The 22,619-nt window shown below is 45.0% G+C and overlaps 1 protein-coding gene across 1 annotated transcript; it reads right to left on the reverse strand.

Annotated features, from left to right (window-relative positions):
* Positions 1-6,562: 6,562 nt before the first annotated feature.
* On the reverse strand, positions 6,563-15,528 carry LOC118096525 (polycystin family receptor for egg jelly-like). The gene has a single exon (XM_035138471.3). The coding sequence runs from the start codon at positions 14,863-14,865 to the stop codon at positions 7,132-7,134; it is 7,734 nt and encodes a 2,577-aa protein (XP_034994362.3). The 5' UTR covers positions 14,866-15,528; the 3' UTR covers positions 6,563-7,131.
* Positions 15,529-22,619: the final 7,091 nt, after the last annotated feature.

The following is a 22,619-nucleotide window of genomic DNA, read 5'->3' on the forward strand; positions in this document are numbered from 1 at the left end:
CTCATCAAAATAAAAATAAAAATCTCATCCCTTGATCATAGTACCTGAACAGCAGCTATTCCCTAAGGTCTCAGGAAGATGGGTTTAAGAAGTTGTTTCTTAAAACCCCATAAATTCATCCTCCTCAGAGGAGGAAGAATGAAAAACACTACATCATTCCTCTGATGGCTGAAGTAATCCCCCACTCCAGTTTCTGGAATTGTGCCCTAGGCACTTCAGAGGACATTGCAGCCTTTTGCTGAGGGAGAGGGGGAACAGGAGTAGATTTTACCAGGTCGCCCTCTTCTTGATTCTATCTCAGCACAGCATGTGTTTTTCTGCCTGCACAATGCCTCTGCAGCACAGTCTATATGCTTAGACTCCTGCACTGCTTTCCTTGGACCCACAAGAGGGTTCAGGTACTGTAGTTGCCACCATCTCCTGCTCTGATGTCCTTCCTGGGTAGAGAAGAGGAATAACTCAATAAAATAGCCCTTCAGCAGGGCTAAGGCTATATATGCACCTGGGCCAGGAGCGAGGGCGCAAGGCCACCAACCACAGCAAGCGTTTTGTGTGGGAAACTGCAGGCAAGCAGTAGGACTACTCTGAGGCTTTCTCCCTCTGTTGTGTCCTCTGATCACTCCCACCCAATAGCAGCAGCAAGGAAAGGGAGCAAAAGACAGACAAAATGCAGAAAGGGTTCTTTGTAATTTCATAAAGTTTTAGTGGGAAAAATAGCTGCAGAAGAAAACTAATTGTGGGTGGGGGAAGATGCACAGCCACTCTGGAGGGTGAGGAGAAGGGCTGTGAGGGAGCTCAGGCAGAATAATCAGTAAGGAAGATAAGGCTAAAGTCAATTAGAAGAAAGATAAGATCAGGAAATAAACAAAAAGGCCCAAGTATTGCGGAGCAAATATAAGGCTGACTACTGCCAACCTAGCAGTTCAAAAGCAGGTCAAAGTGCAAGTAGATCAATAGGGACCGCTCCGGCAGGAAGGTAAACGGCGTTTCCATGTGCTGCTCTGGTTCACCAGAAGCAGCTTAGTCATGCTGGCCACATGACCTGTGGCTCCCTCGGCCAATAGAGCGAGATGAGCGCCGCAACCCCAGAGTCAGTCACGACTGGACCTAATGTTCGGGTTTCTTTACCTTTACTGTCAACAAGGCAGGGAAGAAAGCTGGAGATGTGCCGGCCCACTTCTCAGAAATCTCTGCTCCTTCCTTGTCATGTGACCAGGGATATAACCTCATGCCTGAATGACACCAGAAATAAATAAGCCAATTTTTTTTATTTATTTAAAAAGACCCAACATGCACCATTGATAGAACATGGTTTTAGGTCTCTGCAGACCCATGGCAACTTATAGAATGATAACTATTGTTTAAATACTGGAATGACTTAAAAGTTGAAACAAAATTTAAAAAACTCCTTTCAGTAGCACCTTAGAGACCAACTAAGTTTGTCATTGGTATGAGCTTTTGTGTGCATGCACACTTCTTCAGGTAAAAGTTAATTCTAAGTAGTCAACTGCTGCCTCTGCTGGGGTTGGGTGGGATAGCTGACTATTGATGGTTGCTTCTTGTTTTTATATAAATAAGTGAAAATAATAAAGTATTTGTGGGGGGACCCATTTGAGAATACTGAGGGATGGGGCTGGCCTTATCTAATCTGGGACTGAATCCCATAACTCTGGGGCCACTGCCAAAATGGCCCTGATCCATGTGCCCAACAACCTTTTTATCTTTACTTGCAGACATCTCAACAGGGCCTCCAAGGTCACAGTGTACACATACAGTCGTACCTCGGTTTACGAACCGCTCAGGTTGCGAACAGTTCGGGTTACGAACTCCGCACCCCCGGAAGTGTTTTCGGTGCATGTGCGTCCCGCGCATGCGCACTTCGCGCATGCGAAAATCGTGAAAATCGTGCTTTGCGCATGCGCAGAAGCGGCGCTCGGTTTGAGACCTTTTCAGGTTACGAACTGCGACCTGGAACGGATCGCGTTCGTAACCCGAGGTACTACTGTAGATTGATACAGCTGCAGGCAAAAAATAAGGTAACCCTGGCCCAAACCATCCAGGGATTTAAAAGTAATCACCACTTTGAATTGGGTCTGGTCTGGAAATACAGTGGTACAATATGTATTCTGACCACCTGGGGGTGGGTGTCACTATGGTCTAAACCACTGAGTCTATATTGGGCTTGGCGATTGGAAGGTCAGCAGTTTAAGTCCACACAATGGGGTGTGCTCCCATTCCTTTGTCCTAGCTCCTGACAACCTAGCAGTTTGAAAGCATACCATGCGAGTAGATAAAATAGGTACCGTTGCAGCGGGAAGGTAAACAACATTTCCGTGCGCTCTGGCACTCATCACGGTGTTCTGTTGTGCCAGAAGTAGTTTAGTCCTGCTGGCCACATGACCCAGAAAGCTGTCTGTGGACAAACACTGGCTCCCTTGGCCTGAAAGTGAGGTGAGCACTGCACCCCATAGTCAAGTTTGACTGGACTCAACCATCTAAGGGTCCTTTACCTTTACTTCTGACAATCTGGGTCCAACCAGTACACAAGATGGCTGCAATTGCGTCAACTGAAATTTCTGGATGATCTTCAAAGGCAGCTGCATGCAGAGGTTAGCCCCCATGGATAACTGTGCCCACTCTCTCCAGATAGGCTGGATAAGGACCTAATTGGATCCTATGCTGGTAAAAGCTGTTCCTGGCCTCTACCACCACCTAAGCATTCCCAGTTAGCACTGAGTCCACTGACTTCTACAAAGGACAAGCAGGCCAGTCTTTATACAAAATAAAATGAATGAATACAAATTTAATATCAGAAAAGTCCTGGGTAGCTCAGCTGGTTAGAGTGCAGTGACGATAACACCAGATTCGCAGGTTCAAGCACCATATGGGACAGCTGCATATTCCTGCATTGCAGGGGAATGGATGGTCCTCAGGGTCCCTTCCAACTCTACAATTCTATGATTCTAAGGCAATACTGAGCAGCCCTATTTAGGATCCACTCTGGTCAACCCCCAAAAGGGGAGGGGCTAGAAAAGGTGCTCTAAACATAGTCTGCCTCCCTTTTCCCCTGACTGGATTACCATGCCCTGAAGGGTTACCACCCAGTGGTCATAAAAGACAATTAAACTTTGGAACTGGAATATAGAGACTTTGTTGGATAACACAGATAATGAGACTCCCGAGCACAGGACTGCCGTCATTGCAAGAGAGTTGCAACGTTTTAACATTGATATTGCAGCGCTTCAGGGTTAGCAAAATGATTTTTGTTTTTTTGCATTTTCCTGCATCTTCAGGACTATGAAACATTTCAATTAAAGCAAGGCTTTTCTAGGTGTGTGCTTCCTTATTTTTCTTTGCACGACCTGCAATATGTATTTGTATCTTGCTCTTCCGCCCAGGAACTCAAAGTTATATGCATTTTCCTCTCCACCTGTTATCTTTGCAACAGCCTTATGAGGTAAGGTAGGCTAAGTTTTTGCCAACAGATCAGAGCTTTCCAAACTGTGTGTTACAACACGCTAGTGTGTTGGCCGCAGTGTGTGGGTGTGCCGTGCAAATGCTCCCCGCGCTCTTATGGATTAGTTTAACCTCCAGTTTGCTAGTAAAACTGAATTGCTGTGTCACAAAATGATGCATTTGTAAAAAGTATATCACCAACATGAAAAGTTTGGAAAACTCTGCAATAGATTGTGGTGTCTGCTATGTGTGAGCAGAGGGAGGCAAACTACATAGAGTTTATTGGGGCCCCAAAGGCCTGTCGGCATCCCTGCTCTGAAGGAACATTTAATCGTCATAACCAACAACCTCCCCACCCCCCACCCCCATCCCAAAAAAACTTCAGCTACGCAACCTTAAATTGCTGTGGCCCATGAACGATCCCTTCAGCTTCATTCAGTTCACTCCTCATTGCCATCAAATGTGTTGTGTTTTTCTTTTTAGCATTCAAGTTTTATGTGTGATCCAGCAGCTAACATGGGCGTAGGCAGGGGGCAGGAGGGGGCAGTTGCCCCCCCTAGAAGCAGGGCCGCTGGTGGCCAGCCTGTCCCACTGCCCCCCGCCGCCCGGTGCCGTCTCCCTTCCCCCTGGCTGGCTGTGTGGCGGGTGGAGGGAAAGCCCCAGAGCCGCGCAAAGCGTTTGGCTGGCTTTCCCTCCGCCCGTCCCACAGCCTGCCAGGGAGAAGGGAGACGTCCCTTCTAGCCGGCTGGCTGTGGGGTGGGTGGAAGGAAGTACCTATGGTGGGGGCACCTGGGGCTCCTAGAAGCTTCCAGCATGTGACAGAGGACACACCCCAGGAACGGCTTCAACTGGCTGGCTAAAACAGGTGAGGGTAGGCAACGGGTCTCAAATCCTTGGTGAGTTAGGAACTTCCTCTGAATCCAAAGACAGCTTTGTAACTCCTTCAAAAAAAGAAATGTGATCTGTCTAACAGGACTTATTTTTGAGAAACCCATGCTGGGTCTTAGTAAACACAGCATCTTTTTCTAAATGCTCACAGAAAAACCATTTGATTATCTTTTCTAGGACCTTTTGTGGTACTGATGTCAACCTCACCGGTTGGTAGTTACATGGATCTTCCTATTTTCCCTTAAGCATGAAATGAATGATTTGCTGTTGTCTTTTGAACCTACCGTATGTTTTCTTGGTGTTAAGTAGATTTATACTTGAGCAGAGCAACTTGTGAAATTTTGGAGGCTGAATTCAAGTCTCATAATCAGGTATCAAATCTGATCATCACTGCACAGTACAGCTGCTCCACATGGCTTATCTCACTCTGCCGCTGGGTATGAAAACATCTGCCATTGCAGGAAAAGGGAGCAAGAGCACACAGCCAAGCAAAGAGCCAACCAATTGCTTGCACTCCGGGACAGAGTGAAAGGGAGTGGAGAGAGCCACAATAGCAGGGGCAGATTGAGGCGAGCGCAATCAGTTTGCTCGCACTGGGTGCTGAACCAAGAGGGGCTGCAGGGGGAGCTGCAACAATGATGAATAACATTTGGCACATAATAATAATAATAATAATAATAATAATAATAATAATAATAATAATAATATATCTATACCCCGCCCATCTGGCTGGGTTTCCCCAGCCACTCTGGGCAGCTTCCAACAGAAAAATAAAACACAGTGATCTATTAAATATTAAAAGCCTCCCTAAACAGGGCTGCCTTCAGATGTCTTCTAAAAGTCTGGTAGTTGTGTTCCACAGGGCAGGCGCCACCACCGAGAAGGCCATCTGTCTAGTTCCCTGCAACTTGGCTTCTCGCAACGAGGGAACCACCAGAAGGCCCTCGGTGCAGGACCTCAGTGTCCGGGCAGAATGATGGAGGTGGAGACGCTCCTTCAGGTATACTGGACCGAGGCCATTTAGGGCTTTAAAGGTCAGCACCAACACTTTGAATTGTACTCGGAAACGTACTGGGAGCCAATGTAGATCTTTCAAGACCGGTGTTATGTGGTCTCGGCAGCCACTCCCAGTCACCAGTCTAGCTGCCGCATTCTGGATTAGTTGTAGTTTCCGAGTCTCCTTCAAAGGTAGCCCCACGTAGAGCGCACTGCAGTAGTACAGGCGATAGATAACTAGAGCATGCACCACTCTGGCGAGACAGTCTGCAGGCAGGTAGGGTCTCAGCCTGCGTACCAGATGGAGCTGATAGACAGCTGCCCTGGACACAGAATTGACCTGCGCCTCCATGGACAGCTGTGAGTCCAAAATGACTCTCAGGCTGCACACCTGGTCCTTCAGGGGCACAGGTACCCCATTCAGGACCAGGGAATCCTCCACACCTGCCCGCCTCCTGTCCCCCACAAACAGTACTTCTGTCTTGTCAGGATTCAACCTCAATCTGTTAGCCGCCATCCATCTTCCAACTGCCTCCAGGCACTCACACAGGACCTTCACCACCTTCACTGGTTCTGATTTGAAAGAGAGGTAGAGCTGGGTATCATCCGCATACTGACGAACACCCAGCCCAAACCCCCTGATGATCTCTCCCAGCGGCTGCATGTAGATGTTAAAGAGCATGGGGGAGAGGACAGAACCCTGAGGCGCCACTGAAATTTTAAAGCCCAAAGTCCGCCACTAACAGCAGCCTATTCCTCTCCAGAGCAATATTGTGTGTCAGTCAGATGGGTAGAAGCAACCTTATTTTAATTATGTTTTATTATTTTATGTAAATTAAAGAAATAAACACAATTCAAGGAGGAATTGTCAAAGGCCAAATCTTTGTGAAACCTATAGAATTTATTCAGATGAGCAGGAAAAGTTAACACTGAAGGGATGTTTACTATGGTTTCGTTAAAAAAAACCCACACAACCCCACTTTAACTTCTTAAACATCAAACATATATTGTGCAATAACAGTGGAATTCTTAAGAAAAGGTGCAGACTAATTGTATGAAAAAACACTTCTAACTACACAGAGTAACTATATTGTGTTACCAACTAGGTAATGTTAAAAACTAAGACACCTGGATGCAGCTGCAGAAAACTGGCTTCCTGGAAAATGATGAAATTTTGAATTTAAAACTCAGATAAGAAGGTAAACTCAGATAAGAAGTAAAGCATTTCTATTCCATTACCATCAAAAGTTTCTATATATGGTATATCATACTGCAGTGAATCCTGCCTGCTGGTTATTTCTGGTTATCACTCATATTTATTTGGAAAACTTTGAAGCTGATGAGGTAAATTTGTGGTAGGGATACAGGCTGGATAATAATCACAATTCAGCAGCTGTTTTTTCCCAACACATACCCAAGGCTTCCCAAGCATATCAGCATCTATTTCACACATAACTGGTCAGTTCCCCATCTTCTTAGAGGTTCTCACTGCTGCGCAGAAATATGGGCATGCTAAGAAGTTCCTGAAATCAGGGGATCGGTGTATATTTAGAATGTATATGTTCACTTCACTGATAAGTCTTCTGCCAGTAATTATGGAAATCACTAGAGATATCTGAAAGGTGATTGATAAGTTACCTTAATGCAAGTTTGGGTATTTGGATGATATAGCAAGAAAATGTATAGGTTGTATAGGAAATGTATAGGAAAACATTGCAGAAATTAATCGATTTCTTATCAATCTCTTTTTCAAACTGGAAGGTAAGCTATTTATTGATTATTCTATTATTATTATTTTTCCTTTTTGAACTGTTGCACATCGTTTTTTCTTTGTTTTCCATACAGCATCCTGTTAAAAATGACTGTCTGTGTTGTGGGCCGTGTACCAGTGGTCACAAAAACCCACGCACTGTAGATCTTTTGGATCACAAAATCCATCATTTCAGGTTCATGTGCCTGTTCTGGATAGATAGATCTCTTTGCCTCCGTATAAGCAGAGATCATAATAGCTTGCAATAAATTGAGGAAAACGCAAATCATCACAAACAAAAAGGAAGTTAAAAAGAACCCTGCCAGAAGCCTATCAGCTGCAAATTCCGTACCCCTAAATGCTAAGGCGCAGTAAGATAACACAGTAGTAAAGGAATAAAGCAAAGTACGGTAAGCTGCTTCATGTTGGCCAAATCCTAAATACCCAACTGACATATAAGCAAAAAAAAATATGGCCCCTCCTACAGACAAGTTAGTAATTGTAGGAAGAGCTTCAAACAACGTTTTTTGGGCCAAGCGGACATCAAACATAAATCTGAGATACCGGTATGTTTTCATAACTAGGAAAAAAGCCAGCAATGCCTTCATTGTTCTGACGACCCGATCGAAATGAGCAGCTGCATGGAAGGGAACGAATTGGTCTTGATTATACAAATAAAACTGCATTAACTCAAAAGCAAGCTTAAATCTGAATAGAACCAGCAGCAAAAAAATTATACAGACTGTCTTAATTCCAAAATTAATTAAATTGGCAGCTGTTTTTATATAATTCAGCCTTTCTTGACGCAACATGCGATATTCATCCACAATATAAAATATAAGTATAGCTACAATGCTTAAAAATAAAAAAAATTGAATACTGGTTTGGTCAGCTAAAAGTGGGAGCATATAGGAATGAACTGACACACTGCTGATAAGAGGGCCAATATATGAAGATTCAAATATGACAGAAATACTGCAAAACAGATCTGCATCTGGATTAAAAGTGGTCAGCTCAATAATAGTTACCCAGGTCCTGTCATCAAGCCAGGTGTTCCTTTCCAAAGTCTTCAATCTTTCTGTTGAATTTATTTGTGGTTCTCCTGGGAAAAAATAAAAGCTGTATCCTCTGGATGGGTAGCTGTTTAATTCTCCATAGGACTCATATTCCCACTCAGCAATGCTTTGTTCATAAGTATAGCCTGAAAAGCTGGTGGGATCGGCAACTGGACGACTGACTGGAGCTAACCATGACCCATTATAGTCAGCTTGATCTTCTGGGTCACTTCCATATCGGCGTACACAATGAACATCTGTCAGAAATGCTTTTTGAAACCTATGTAGATTGGTACATGCCCTGTCAGAATGCACACCTCTTATTTGTCTCATTCTGGGCAACCCAAGGACTTTGGACCAGGTCTCTGAAAGATAGGTTGGTTGATAGTCATTGTGTATCAATGGCAGGAGGATATTTTTCACCCATCTGTAAATATCCTCTACTTTATTTACTTCAGATAAACCAAGAGAAAACGTATTACGCATAAATTGATTGTAGCGGAAGCTCTTGGTGGTTTCTGTAGGATGAGCATACTTTAAAATTAAAGTTAAGAAGACAAAGTGACAGACCATGTTTTTTGCTAAAGTATAACCTAGACCCTTAACCCTTGCGTTTCTCCTCAATGTGATAAGCTCTTCGCCTTTCATTGGCTGGTATTTCTTTGAAGCTCTAAGTTTGACGAGGTTATCATGTAACTCTCTCATCTCATTTGCAGGGGTAGTTCTAACATTAAACTTAAGATCTTGGTATCTTGTCCATGGGATGTTTCTGCAGTATTTTGGATAAATGGTATTCCAGGCTGTAGAAATAACTACCCTAAAGGTCTCAAGGAAAAGCACAGTTAGGCAAAATGAGGTGATGGAGGCTATTAACCATTCAGAAGAGGTTTTAGTGGAATAGGACTGGCCAAGTTGTACAATGTAGAATGAGAACACACCAGATACAGAAAGCACAATGATCCAGGCGATATATAGAACCCACCAAGCAGACGGTGGTTTGTGTATTTTCTCAGAAAATGTTTTATTTTCTGCTGCAACATTATTGCTGGAATTGGTGTCTGTGTGGGGGAATTGCTGGGACTTCATCTCTGAGGGTGGAGCAGCTTTTAAATGGCCTTCTTCACGAAGGTTTTCAGATGAAAAGGAGGACCTTCCTTTTGGGTGAGCTTGAGCTGCATTGTAGCTTGAATATTTCTTTGATAAATGTTTAAACAAGGTTACCAGAATCAATTGCACAGGAACTGAAGTCAAAGAACTTTCTATTCCAATTGTTATAGATCTCATATACTGTAGTTCTACTGAATAAATATTTTGAGCAATCCTAGTACTGAAGAACAGAGTGTTGTACATCAGGGAGCTTAACAGTATTGCTAAGCAACAAGTCAGCCTGAGGAATCTGCTGAAAGAGTCATCTTCTAAATGAACAAAGACAGACAGCCACAGGTGGTTCCTGAACAGGTCATTGCTAATCATAATACAAAAATAATCACTCTTGCTTAAGGGTACATTGGGATTTGTAACAGCAAATGACCTTTCTATTTGACAATCATCCCTGCCAGGATCAAACCATTTTCTACATATAAATAGCCATGACTGTTTAGTATCCATGTTTTGCACTTTGGTTCGGCTTAAGAACCAGTTAGGACCAAAGCCATGATTGTTGCGCCAGAAATGAAGAGAAGAAATGTTTCCTAAGTCTCTCTCAGTAGTTAAGAGAAAGGTGTCAATGGATCCTTCCTGGAAGATCCCTGGGAACTGTGGATGTTTTAAATGATGTACATCACTAGCCCCATTTTGGCCAATCAGCTCAATGAAGACGTCAGCATTGGTGCCGGATCTCATACGACTTCCTGTGTATATTGTGACTAGATACCTCACCTCGTGAAAGGGATCGTTGTCTGGCAAATCTATGATCGGATCCCTGATGCCAACTTTATCTTTCCTTATGACCCAGATAGTCAAGGAGATGTAGATTATAAAAATAGCAAGAACTGTCAACCCTGTTACAGGATTCTTGCCACTCGGCGCTAAAAGGAACCTTTTCCTATCAACTTGGTTGGGGAATAAAAGTACTTTGGCTGCCAAAAATTGGATACCAAGTCCTGAGGTCCTTGATGGCCTGGGGATGGCTGTTCTTCTGCTGCGCTCTTTTGCTTTACAGATGCAATGTATCTTGGAATAGGTGGTCTGAGGGCCAAGACGGCAACTCCTTTCTTTCCACTGGTTCTGAATTCCATCCAGGTCTAGGCAGGCTGCTGCGAAATGAGCAATGCGAACTATCTTTGTGGTTTGGTCGCTGACAATTGGATGTGATTGTAAGACAATAGAGATATTTAGTCTGTCTGCTCTATTGCTCCGGAAAAGAGACCAAAGCAATGATTGAGGAAGACAAAGGATATATGGAGCCTTAACCGCACAGTCAGTGACATCAGTATCCATTTTAGTTGGTGTAGGAGGACTGTAATGGGAAGCAGCATAGACAGCTACAGGGGGGTGGCTGATATTGAGGCCTAGGTATATAAATACATGGAAAGTAATATTTATTTTAGACACAATCTGGATAAAAATGTCTTTGGAGCTTCTCTTTACTTCAAAACTAAAGCCACCAGTTGTTTTGGGGAGATTTTTGTCTGGTCCTATTGTCAAGTCAAAGATGGCCTCCTCTTTTCTAGCCATGATCATTTCAACCACATGAGGTGTGATACTCATTATGTCACCATTAGCTTTGGTTGCTGTCATTTTTAATCCAGTCACCATTGTTCCAATATCTTCTGTATAAAGCAACCATGGAAAGGGATTTCTGTCAAATTCATAAAGAACAGTGGATACCACAGCATCTACCTGTAATTCGGTATGATTACTCTCTTTCAGGTCAGTATAAAGGCAGTTCCTGCAATACTGTCTGTCAGAGAAAGTTCCTGAAACATCCCATTTCTCATCTTTCCGTAAATGCATGGCCCAGATTTCAGTCTCCATGTTAGTTTCTTGCTCCCCAGGGACTTTACCTTGTAAGACTAGATCTGCTAATATTTCTGTCACTGAAATGGTTTCTTTAATTGCATTGGCATTGACATTTCCATGGTTCAAGAGAGAAGCGCTCAGCACACTGGACAACCCTATAAATATACCACTGCCAAGGATCTCTGCTTCCTTAGAACCTAAGTCGTTGGCCCTGAGCCTTTTTAGGGCTTCACTGACCTCTTTTAGTTTTCTGACTGCAAGCAGTTGTGATTCCCTATTTACTTCAGTAGTTTCATGTGTTACCTGACAAATACTCAAAATCACTTGGTTTATTTTCAGAACATCATATGTAGGTATGCTCGTAGTTATATTAAGAAGGATTTGTCGCAAATCAGTTTTAGAGCCTTGATTGGTTGGCGAAGTCTCTATATTATTTAATACAGAGGCCACCATATATACAAAATAACCTATATTAAAGTAATCTTTAGCTGCTAGCAAAGTTGTCATAGGAGCGGTTGGTCCACTGATTAAATCATGTAGATCATGCAGAACAACACCAGTTGGTTTATTTTTTATTTGATCATACACTGTTGCTTGTAATATTACCTGAGAAGATGCTCCAAGGGCATCATACACTTGAACATATATGATTAAGGTAGAGTTCTGAGATGGTATACCAGCTGGAAGAAAAGAGCGGGGAGTTTTACGCTTATGACCAGCATACACTATTATTCCCAAAACATTATTCTCTATTGTAGATACAGCCCTGGCTTTTATTTGGTTTGATGATGCTATCACTTTATATGTAAGAGGTCCATTTTTGTCTTCAAACCCACTGCACTGAATGATGAATTTTGTTAGGAATGCCATGCCTATCTTTGGATTGATGACACACTTTCCTATCTGAGGTGGGCCATTCACATAAAAAGAATATTCATAGATGGCTGACTGTCCTTCCTTTGTGGTGACTTTCAGGTTAAATGTAAATGACTGCTCTGCCATGGATACAAATGCATAAGCATTTATGTGCAGATATGGACTGGATCTTCCAGTTGTAGTTTTTGAAGACCAGTCAAAATTTATTTCACTGGAGTGTGCTGAGTAAAGTGACCAGTAATAGAGAGATTTGCCACTTCTGCAATTGAGACATTTGCCAGAAAGACAAAATCTTTCTGTTGGAATGACTGACTCACCACAATTTTCAATGCATGTGACATTTAGGATTATGGCAGGAGGAGCTTGCACATGTACGATTTGTTCAGCCTGAGCTATTCTGCTACCATTTTGAACCACCAGGCGAAAATAGTACACATTATTTCCTTGAAGTGTTTCAGGTTGCACTCTTTGAACTGGAACAGAGCATGTTATCCATTTTAAATCTACCTGATCTGGATGACATTTCCCATTTTCACTTAGAATCATTGATGTGTAGTCTGTTTTTTGTTTGCTGCAATACCACGTAAAGGACAGCCCTTTAGAGGGTTGGACTGCCTCACCATTGTAGTATGCAGATCCATTAAGTATCCACTCATCAGAAAATCCAACTGTCCGGATACTGCCTCCAGCAATGACAGCCACAAAAGGATCTGATCCAATCTTGACAAACAGTGAATCAGATCTTTCCATGCTCTTCCATGTATCCAAGGAGGTTAATTTCATTGTAAAATTAAAGAGATACAAGCCATTATCTAAGACATGACCAGGTACTTTTAATATGGTGGAATTTCTTTTTCCAATGCCAGGTGGATTAAAAGGTTTTGACCAATCTGGTGCAGTAGTCAGATCTGGAACTTTATAGATGTTCCAGGTGACATTTGTTTGATTAGGACCTGGACAAGTGATACGTGTATCAACAGTCAGAGTAAACTCTGTTCCTTGGGTATAATATACCACACGTTGAGAAGCGTCTGGCTTCTGGATCCTAATTTCTTTAATAGAACAGCGTTCTTGATGGCAAGCTATGCTAAATCTGAGGGCCTTTGAAGCATAAGTGTTGACTGTGGCTTTTAAAATAGTTGGCATAAGTCCATTTCCAATGCATTTCACCTTTGCTACAAAACCAGTGAAGAGGGCAGAGTTGAAAGTTAAGAAAGAATTAGAAATGAATTGCATTGCATTTTTGACACGATTTATGTAGGTGAAAGTATAGTTCTTAATTGGGTACTCGCCTCTAGAATCAAAAAGTTGGAGGTTGAAGGTCCACTCACACTGCAGCAGTGGATGTTGCACAGGAATAAACCACACAATATAGACAAAACTGTCTTCAGGAGAACTGTTATTGAAAACGTGAACGTCAATATCTTTTTCTCCTAGAGACCTGAACAGAGTCCCTTTCCGGTTCAGATACACATGGATGCTGAACCTGGACAATTGCAGCTGCATGAATTCAACAATGATCAGGTAACAGAGGCTCTGCTCCTCGTAAAAGATATAGTGGGAGCTGTAGCCCTTCCTAGTGGTAGGGGTAGTGCTGTCCTCCTGGGTAGAATAGTACAATCCCAGTGTATGGCTAAAAATGTAGATGCCTCTTCTGGTTATCTGTGGATTGAGTGTGAGATAAGTTGCGGCTCCAGTGCTTGCTCTGAAAATCAAAGTCTCATTAAAGAAATCAAGTTTTCCTGCCAGCTTTTCAGGCATCTTCTCATTAGTACGAAAATAGACACTGGCCACCACTTTCTCCCTGGAATTTTGTGACTTGGGAACAGCACAGAAATCACTTTGCTGAGCAAAAGGATTATAACTGTAGAAGTGAGACCATTCTCTTGTATCATGCGTGCTTAATAGTTTATAAGCTACTATTCCTTGGCTGAGCTGTAGAAGACTCCAGGAAAGGCTGATTGTCCCATGTGGTTGGCTCAGCAATTTGGAATGTAGACTAAAGACATGCAACAGGGCAGGCTCCACATATAATTCTATGCTAAGGCTGATCAGAGGTCGATGCTGAACACTGACTGAAGCAGTATAGAATCCACGATGGGGATAGCACACAGTCAGGTGATAGCTATAGTACGATGTGCAGACCTGGTACAATTCTGCATTAGGGTAGCCAGCAAATGGAAGTGGTTCACTGTGCTGGTTGCTGGGGATGAGGAGGTCTTCTGGACTACCCCCTTGGCTCCTGAAGCGATAGCTCCATGAAGAACTCTTAAGGCGTGCGCACCAACCCAGGCGCACTGGCTGCCATTCAAAAACTGGAAGGGTGCGTGGCCAGAGCAGGAAAAGTCGGACATCTTGCCCGGTAATCTCAATGCTCAGGTTGTGGTGAAAGCACAAGGGTGCAGAGCACAAAGTTGATGTACACTGTACTGTGATCCGACTATAAGCCCATGGTGGATGGGGACCTTCCCCTGGCAGGCCTTGACCCAGCACCAACTCACCTAACCAGTTGTCTGTACTGTTTACCAGGATGGAATCTCGGTACCACTGGCAATGAGGAGCAGCTTGTAAGTCTGTCTCTCTCTCTTTAGAATTCAGTCCTCGTGCTCTTGAGTAGCACAATTCAATGTATTCATCCCACAGACATGAAACCTGGAGTTCATTATCTTGACGTTGATAAACACGATTTTCTGGCTTTGAACAAGTGACTAACAATGGCGGTGGTAGGAGACCAAGAGGAGTTGCCACTCGGTATTGCAAGCAACATGAACAACAGAAGAGGAAGACATGACATAAAAGGGATCTCATCATTGACAAGAAAAATAAACCTGATTCAGTAGTAACAGTTATCTCCTGGCAACAGCACAAAAAGAAAGTCTGCATGGATTCTAGAACCTTCCCGCTGTTGCCTTAGGCAACTCATGCCCATTTTCAATATGGCCACAATAGTCTTTTTCTGTGGTTGAATCCCACACTCCTCTTCATAGGCCTCACATATCACATTACCTTGGATTTGTATAAACCCCTATTATTGCCATGTTGCCCAGATGTATCTATTACATTTTAATGGAGAATGTTTGGTAGGACTTTTATTTTGAAAAGGCAATGGCTTTGATAAAACTGGAGCTTGAGTGATTATTTCCCAGGATTATATTCCATCTAAATAGCATGTATGCTTATTTCTATATCTTATGAATCCCATAAGCACTGGAAATCCCAGGTCTTGAATTTTCTCTGTAAATTACCCCATGAGAGATGGGAACATATTACAACTGCTACCTGTTGGCTTTTGGGTAAAAGATGCCTCTCTTTTCTTTCAAGCCAACTCTTCCTATGAAGTCTTTGGCAGAACCACTGAGTACACAACGCACACAGAAATTTAGCCTAAATAACTTCTCCTTTCCCCCTTCACTTCTCCCTCCTTCAAGCTGAATTTGTCATGCATGTTAATGACACTATTAGAGGTCACTATTAGAATGAGTAAGTGGTAAAACATGTGATATTTAAAACATGTATACCTCAGCTTTCCACAGGAATGGAATTCAAAGGCAATTCACGAAAAAGAACAGCCTACAATGAAATCTCAAAAAAAATGGATTCAAGCTACAAGAAAGAAGATTCCACCTAAACATTAGAAAGAACTTCCTGACAGTAAGAGCTGTTCAGCAGTGGAAATTGCTGCCAAGGAGTGTGGTGGTGTCTCCTTCTTTGGAGGTCTTTAAGCGGAGGCTTGACAGCCATCTGTCAGGAATGCTTTGATGGTTTTTCCTGCTTGGCAGGGGGTTGGACTGAATGGCCCTTGTGGTCTCTTCCGATTCTATGATTCTGTGAAAATACAGAACAAATGGTTTACAAATACGCTAAAATAAAGAGCTCGTATCCTAATTCACCAAAGGCCACTGTAGTTTGTGACCTACTGTATAAGATAAAAGAAGAGTGTTGGGGATGTAGGGGAGAGGGGTAAGTCAACAGAAACCAGTCCTGTGTGTTAAAGGCATCCTCTAAGTAGCCTCATGAAATCATTACTTTATTTTGCCATTTCTTTACAATTAGATATACAATGGCGTTCCTCCACACAGGACCATCAGTCAATCTTCCAGCACAAATCAGCTTTGTCTGGGATAGGCCAGATTTACAGAAGCCCAAGGAATACATAAACCACAAACTAAACAACGTTGCATATAGTTTACAAAAACTCATTAACAGTACTATACAGCACTTCAAGTCCATGAGAGAAACTCTCTCTGTGTACACTTGTGTGGTGCAGTTCCAACGACACTCCAACAACGAGATACCCAGATTTCAATCTCTGTTTCATGAATCTGTATATTACTGTTAACGTGTTTTTGTAAACTATATACAGAGTTGTTTAGTGTGAGATTTACAGAAGCCACTGTGGCTTCTGTTTGAAATTGAGGATGTCTTGCTTCCGCTGTCTTGCCGCTGCCTCCTCCGATGTGGCAGCCAGGATAGCTGCCGCGGCCTCCCTAGCAGCCTCCACTGCACTCCTGGAAGTGGGTACAGCACATCTAGAAGCACACTTCTGGAAGCGCATGAACCACTTCCGGCAGCCACGGTGAGGCTGCTGTGAGGCCAAGAAGACCGCAAAAAAGGCTGAGGAGGCTGAGGTGATGGGGGGACAGGGGCACAGCATGGTGCGGGAAAGGGGGTGCACCAGATTTGGGTGAGAAAATGTTGGAGGGTATGGCAGTGGGGAGGTGGGGAGGTGCAAGTGGAGGTTTAAACCTCACAATCCTGGTGCACTTTGGGTGAGTGCACACATGACAGACTATGGCTATGTACATAAAGGGGGAATATTAAAGCACATACACAAATCCGATTTTCCCATGTGCACTTTTGTGCATGCATTCAGTTGAACTCTATCTCAATATTTCCAATCCACAATTGTGGGTGGTGCTTGATGGAATGTATTCACACTGTATGTCTCCTCATCCCCTCAATTACTGCTTCTATGGGATGTTAGGAGAAAAACAGTGCCTCTAGTAGGGGACATGTTGTGCTCCTTCTGGGGTAGTTTGTCCGCCCTCGGTCCCCCCGAAGACAGGCTCCACAGATGAGACCAATTGTGGGTCCGAAGACAGGCTCCGCAGATGAGACCAATTGTGGGTCCAATGGTCAAGATTCAAGAAGGAAGCTTCCACCCATGCTATAGAAGGAAGTATGGGGCTGGTCGACCAAGGAAGATAGCCCATCTAGGAGAAGGTAAACTGATCATAAACAACTGCTGCCTATCTTCAGGGGAAGAAAAGGCTAAGGAATAAACCCTACACAAACTAAGAGTGACGTACCCAAGTTAATGATAATAATAATAATAATAATAATAATAATAATAATAATAATAATAATAATTTCCCCAGCCACTCTGGGCGGCTTCCAACAAAGATTAAAAATACATTAAAATGTCACACCTTAAAAACTTCCCTGAACATGGTTGGATGGCACCTTCTATATACCTCCTTTCAGCAACTCCTGCAGCCAAGCTGGTGCTAAACGCATTGCTCTGCTTTCTTTTGGACCACATCACTGAGGCTGAGAAGGAGGTCTTGTCTGGGCAGCCGAGGACCTCCAGACACACTGCTCAAGCCACTTTGGTGCTGTTGATGCAGCAAAATGTGGGAGGCAGCAGTTATGAGTTATTGATCTCTGCAGCCACAGCAAATGCTGTGATTCTTCAACAGTTTGACTTTGCCCCCAGAGGCGCACACTCCACTGTCTCTTCAGACAGACGGATGGCAACAACAACAAACAACAAAATCCTCTGAGTGTTCTGGAAATCCGAGGTCCCTTGTGGGCATGTGCACAAGTGTTTGTCTGTCTGTGCAGTGAGCCATTCATTCATTCATTCATTCATTCATTCATTCATTCATTCATTTATGAGATGCAAGTTTTCTGATATGCCAGACTTGGAACAAAATAGCCAGTTGTCTTTTTTTTTTTTAAGTGTGATCGCGTGTGCTCAGTCTCACCAGCAGCTCACCAAGGAATGCCTCACCAATGAAAGTAGGGGAGTGTGGTGATAAAATGGCACCCACATAAACATCCCTGAACATGTTACAGGTAGGTAGCCGTGTTGGTCTGAGTCGAAGCAAAATAAAAAAATTCCTTCAGTAGCACCTTAAAGACAGGCCCTACGTTACAACCGTATCTGTTCCAACTCTACAGACAGAGAATCTCACCTAAGAGATCTACAGCAAACCTTTTTAGAACTAAAATATCCACCTGATGAAGTTAAACAACAGATCAACAGAGCCAGACTGATACCTAGGGAGAACCTGCTGCAAGACAGACCCAAAAAAGAAAATAACAGAACACCACTAGTCATCACATACAGCTCCCAAGTTAAAACAGTACAACGCATCATCAGAGATCTACAGCCTCTCCTGGACAATGACAGCTCCCTTTCTCAAGCTCTGGGAGGAAGACCTTTCATTGCCTACAGACAGCCACCCAATCTTAAACAACTCCTCACCCACAATAATACAACCACCAGACTTAACATGGACACTGGTACCAGAGCCTGCAATAAACCCAGATGCCAACTTTGCTGCCACATACACCCGGACAACATCATTACTGGCCCCAACAACATCCAACATACCATCTCAGGACTATTTAATTGCTCATCTTCTAACATTGTGTATGCCATCAAATGCCAACGGTGCCCTTCAGCTCTCTATATTGGACAAACAGGCCAAACCCTACGCCAAAGGATAAATGGACATAAATCCGACATCAGGAACCATAAGACTGAAAAACCAGTAGGAGAACACTTCAATCTCCCAGGACATTCTATACAAAATCTCAAAGCAGCTGTTTTATTACAGAGAAATTTCAGGAACAGACTGGAAAGGGAAGTTGCTGAATTGGAAATCATTACCAAGCTTAAAACCATGGAAGCACCTGGGATGAATAGAGATATCGGATTCTTATCTCATTATGCATGATCAAGCTTTCTTTAGCACCTCAGCCCAGGACTAATTGCAGCCATCAGCAGCCATTAACACCCATCTACAGGTTTACCACTCCCATCAGCCCATCTCCCATTCCCACCCACCCCCACCACCCTCTGTATATATATATAGGGTCTGACACTTCTGTTTCTAGTGTATCTGAAGAAGTGTGCATGCACACGAAAGCTCATACCAAAATATAAACTTAGTTGGTCTTTAAGGTGCTACTGAAGGAATTTTTTTATTTTATCCCTGAACATGTTTTTAAAACCTACCCATACAATGTGCTTCAGTACAAGAAGTTGGGTAACATTTGATTCTATGCTGTATTTTTTTTCCTTACCACATTTCCCGCAGATTGGAAGAATTCAAATTAAAGGGGGGTAAAGTGCAGTTTGCCACTTGGGTGAGGACAATCTCATGTGGATAATCCTTTAAAAAATGAAAATATTGGATAGATCGAATCCGCTTTAAACTGCCTTGTGTACATAGCCTGTGTGTGTATCTTTATGCATGTGGGGCTGAGTGCAGGAGAAGGAGGCTTTGTGATATGATCGATAGACAGACAGACAGACAGACCTTCTGAGTGGACAAAAGCTAGCTCTCTCTCTCTCGTGTGTAAGAGAGAGGGGGGGAGTGGAAAAAGTGAGCATCTGACCCACTCCTCCAGGCTCTGCTTGGGATGACAGGTCTATTAAAGGACATTGAACTAAATTATCAACACAGGATACTATCCTTGTCCCAATTTTGTATAAGAGTTCTGTCACAGATGGGTGTTGGCTACTCCCAAGTAAGCACTCCACACATCCTCTGGATTTTCAGAGTTTTATTGTGCATGCTATATAAAGTGGTGAGATGTCTCAAATCATGTCTTCTCTGCATGGATGAGAAGCCCGCAATGGCGTCTGGCAGGCTCTGCCTCAGTCTTTAAGACTGGTCCCCAAAATGCCCCTCCTGGCACTACAGGTCCCCGTAGTGTCCAACCTTTCTCCTCAGCTGCCGTTGGTTCTTCCCCCTCCCTTCCATCCTTTGATGCAGCTGGCTCCACCCCTTCTTCTCTGCTTCCCAACTGCAGCTGAGGCTCCAGTATTCTGCTAGAGCCCTGGAACCTCCTCCCTGCCTTGCTGCTCTTGCTGCCGCTCTCCCAGCTGGTAGAAGTAAGCAGAATGGGCTGCTCTCTGCCAGCCCTCTCTCTTACATCCACCCCTCCTCCAGGCCCCCTCTCCCCCCCTCCTGAGGATTGTGTTGCCTGGTCTGGTGGCTGTAAAGAGGGCTGGAAGCCTGACAGGTCTTTCTCCTCTGCTGTAGTGTATGTCAAACCCTGTTCCCAGTCGGTGCTGGGTGGCTGGTCCGTGTAGTCCCCTCCGTTGTCATCCTCCTCCTCCCTCTGGAAAATTGCTTCCGATTCCCGGAGGGCTCCTTGGGTCTGCGTCTCCCCTGCTCCCCACCTGGGATCGCCCTCCCCCTTTGTGTTCCCTGTGCTACTGACGTGTGGTGGTTTGGGTCTGTGGGAGAAAGGAGTGTGCAGTTCCAGTGCACGGCCCTCCCCTTGCATGGTGTGCGTAGGTGCCTCCGCATTTTGGGAAGCAGGAGTGCCCTGCCTGGCCATCAGACATTCTAACCCTCTCCTCCCCCCATTGGGAGCCCGGGCTCGCTGTGGCACTGTGGGCCTCCTCCTCTTCCCTTCTTTCTGGAACCTCTTGGCTGCCTTCTCCCTCCACCCTTCTGTCTAGTGTCTCTTGTGTGATTTCCTCCCCCTCCCTCCTGTCAGCGTCTTGTGTTGGATGAGTGTTACGTCCTCTGAACCTTGGGCTTTCCCTGAAGCGTGAGAGCAAAGACCTGTGACCCACGGGATGGACCTTTCTCGCTGTAGGTACTTCCCCCCTGAAGGTGACAGGGTTGATCTGTGTCAGAACCTTGAAGGGCCCCAGCCTTCTGGGTGCCAGCTTCTTCCCCCTTCCCCCCATGGGAAGGCCTTCTGACCACAGCCAGACCCTGTCCCCTCCCTGGAAAACCTTCTCCAGTCCCCTGTGATGGTCTGCCCCCTCCTTGTAAGCCTCATTGCCCCTTGCCAAGTCTCCATCCAGTTGTTGGGGTACTGTCTCCCTCCTCTCACCCCATGCCTCAATAGGTGGTCCCCCAATCTCCCCCTCCCCCTGCTCTGGGAAGACTGGCCTTACTGGGCGTGAGCCTCGTGAAGACGTGTACTGCATGCCCCTCCGTGGGGTTGTCATGATCTTGCTTGAGAATCTTCCCTCTGAGGGAGTCTTGGGGCATATACAGGGCGTCATTGCTAAAGAGTAACCCCTCTTTCTCTGCAAGCCCTTCCCCTGCCCCCTTTTCCTCCCTCAAGTCCCTCCCTATGTTCTGGGTAAAAGTGTCCTCTTTGGTGAGTTTGCTCAGTTCCTCTTCCTTCATCCCCATCTCTGAGGATTCGGCTTCTTTCATTTTCACGATGGCCACAGTGGCTGCGCACTCTCGGTGTTCTCCTCCTTTCCTGCAGTGCTCCTTGCTGTCTGCATCTCCAAAGGTGAGATCTCCCTGGCGCTGGCTGCCCACAGGGTCATTGTCCATTAAGTCAAAAGCTAGCACTTCTGAGTGCTTGTTCACTGTCATCTTTAGAGAGGGGGTCTGTTGCGTGACCTCGCCCTCCTGCAATTCCCTGCCGCCTATGGTCAAGACGCTCATGGGCAGCTCCCTTGGGAAAATGGGAATCTGATTCTGCTTAGCCAAGTCCACCGATAGGAAATCGTTGCTGCTGCCCCTGCAGAGAAGCCCGACTGTCTCCTGGGTCTGGCCTCTTGGCAGCTGCAGACTCACTTCCATTTCTTTGTCGTGCTGTGGGGTGTTACAGGAGGGCTCAGTTGTTGGTGCTCCGCCTGGCCCCTCCCCTCCTGATCTGGCATCCAGGCTTGTGTCTGTGCCTGCCTGCTCTCGCCATTCCTTCCTCTGGGGGCAGTGTTCCACCAAGAGGCTGGGTGCATTGTAAGGAGGCATCTCCCGCCTTTCTCTTCCCTCTGTTTTCCCGCGTCAGCGTTTGAAAGTACCCGCGCGCGGGCTTTGTCCCTCGCATCACATCTGGCTGGAGGGGTCTGTGCTGGGCTGCAGCTGCCTCCCCGGGACTGTATGGGAACTTGTGACCGCTGCCTTTCCCCTCCGTCTGTCCCCTCTGCCCGGACTCGCCTCTCAGCCTCCTGCCCTTCCACGCCACCATGCCTCTCAGCCTTAGAGCCAGCTTGTGCTGAGGGTCGCCCTTCAAAATGCTGGCCCGTGGCGGCAATCAGCTCCTCAGCCGTCCCGAGTGTCCTCTCTGCTTGTCCAGCCTCCGCTCCTCCGGCTTGGCTGTGTTCAGAGCTGCTCGGTTCACTAAGCCTGGCTTCCCCTGTGCCCGGGTGCCTACCTGGTGTTTGAGCCGTTCCATAGTTGCAGGGTGCTGGCTGCAGCTTGCTCTCTGCTGCTCCCCTCACGCATGCCAATCCTCCCTTGGCATCTCTCTCTTCTGCTTTAGATGCTGCCAACTTCATGCCAGCTGCTACATTCGCAGCCCTCTCCCCTCAGGGTAGCCATCAAAAGATTGCGGGCTTGCTGTCACAGATGGGTGTTGGCTACTCCCAAGTAAGCACTCCACACATCCTCTGGATTTTCAGAGTTTTATTGTGCATGCTA

This window comes from Zootoca vivipara, chromosome 5 (assembly GCF_965207765.1).
Source record: "Zootoca vivipara chromosome 5, rZooViv2.hap1.1, whole genome shotgun sequence".
NCBI classification, from domain to species: Eukaryota; Metazoa; Chordata; class Lepidosauria; order Squamata; family Lacertidae; genus Zootoca; species Zootoca vivipara.

Coding starts and splice junctions, on each gene's coding strand:
- LOC118096525 (XM_035138471.3), bottom strand. CDS start 14,865: ATGCAGACTTTCTTTTTGTGCTGTTGCCAGGAGATAACTGTTACTACT.